Source organism: Ananas comosus, unplaced genomic scaffold, assembly GCF_001540865.1.
Source record: "Ananas comosus cultivar F153 unplaced genomic scaffold, ASM154086v1, whole genome shotgun sequence".
In the NCBI taxonomy this organism is placed as follows: domain Eukaryota; kingdom Viridiplantae; phylum Streptophyta; class Magnoliopsida; order Poales; family Bromeliaceae; genus Ananas; species Ananas comosus.
The window spans coordinates 1-894 of record NW_017892975.1 but is presented as its reverse complement, the minus strand read 5'-3'; the positions used below and the strand labels follow the sequence as shown (position 1 = coordinate 894).

Here is an 894-nt window from a genome sequence, read left to right as displayed (position 1 = left end):
TTAAATGCTTTTAGACAGGCTGAAAACATTGATATGACTGCATTACAGAGTTTATAAACGTACAAATTCCCCTCCATTAACGTACAAATTCCCCTCCATTAACATACAAATTCCCCTCCATTAACATACAAATTCCCCTCTTTAACGTACATAATAAAACTTGTATTTTAAACTGCATTTATTTATTATGTACTTATATGCTTATAAATGAGCGAAAATATGAAAAATGGGTTAGTAGTGAAAGACAATGCTTTGATTAATGCTAGTTACAACCTAGAAGTAACTGAACAGCGTTTAATGCTTTTAGCAATCATCAATGCAAGAGAAACAGGAAACGGAATAACAGCAGACAGTAAGCTACAAATACATGCAAGTGACTACATGAAGCACTTTAATGTTGATAAAAAAACAGCTTATGAAGCCTTAAAAAATGCGGTTGATAATTTATTCAATCGTCAATTTTCATTTAGAGAGGTTAGGGGAGGTACAGATTTTATTGTTAAATCACGTTGGGTTAGTCGGATTGCATACGCTACAAACGAAGCAATACTAGAAATCACTTTTGCCCCCGATGTTGTACCTTTGATTTTGCGATTAGAGGAACACTTTACAAGCTATCAACTAAAACAGGTTACACAGCTCACCAGTAAGTACGCTATCCGCCTTTACGAGTTGCTTATAGCGTGGCGTGAAGTCGGTAAAACGCCACAAATTGAGTTGTCGGAGTTTAGGCATAAACTTGGCGTTGAAGATAACGAATACAAAGACATGCACAACTTTAAAAAGCGTGTGCTAGAACCGTCAATTAAACAGATCAATGAGCATACAGACATCACAGTAACTTACGAACAACATAAGCGAGGGCGTACTATTTCAGGCTTTTCATTCAGGCTT

General features: G+C 36.1%; 1 protein-coding gene across 1 annotated transcript; it reads left to right on the top strand.

Moving 5' to 3' along the window:
- Nucleotides 1-219: 219 nt before the first annotated feature.
- Nucleotides 220-888, top strand: LOC109705487 (replication protein-like; the record flags this gene model as incomplete). Its single annotated transcript, XM_020226219.1, has 1 exon — nucleotides 220-888. A coding segment is annotated over exon 1 (669 nt), but the record flags the coding sequence as incomplete, so codon positions are not given.
- Between the last annotated feature and the right edge of the window lie 6 nt (nucleotides 889-894).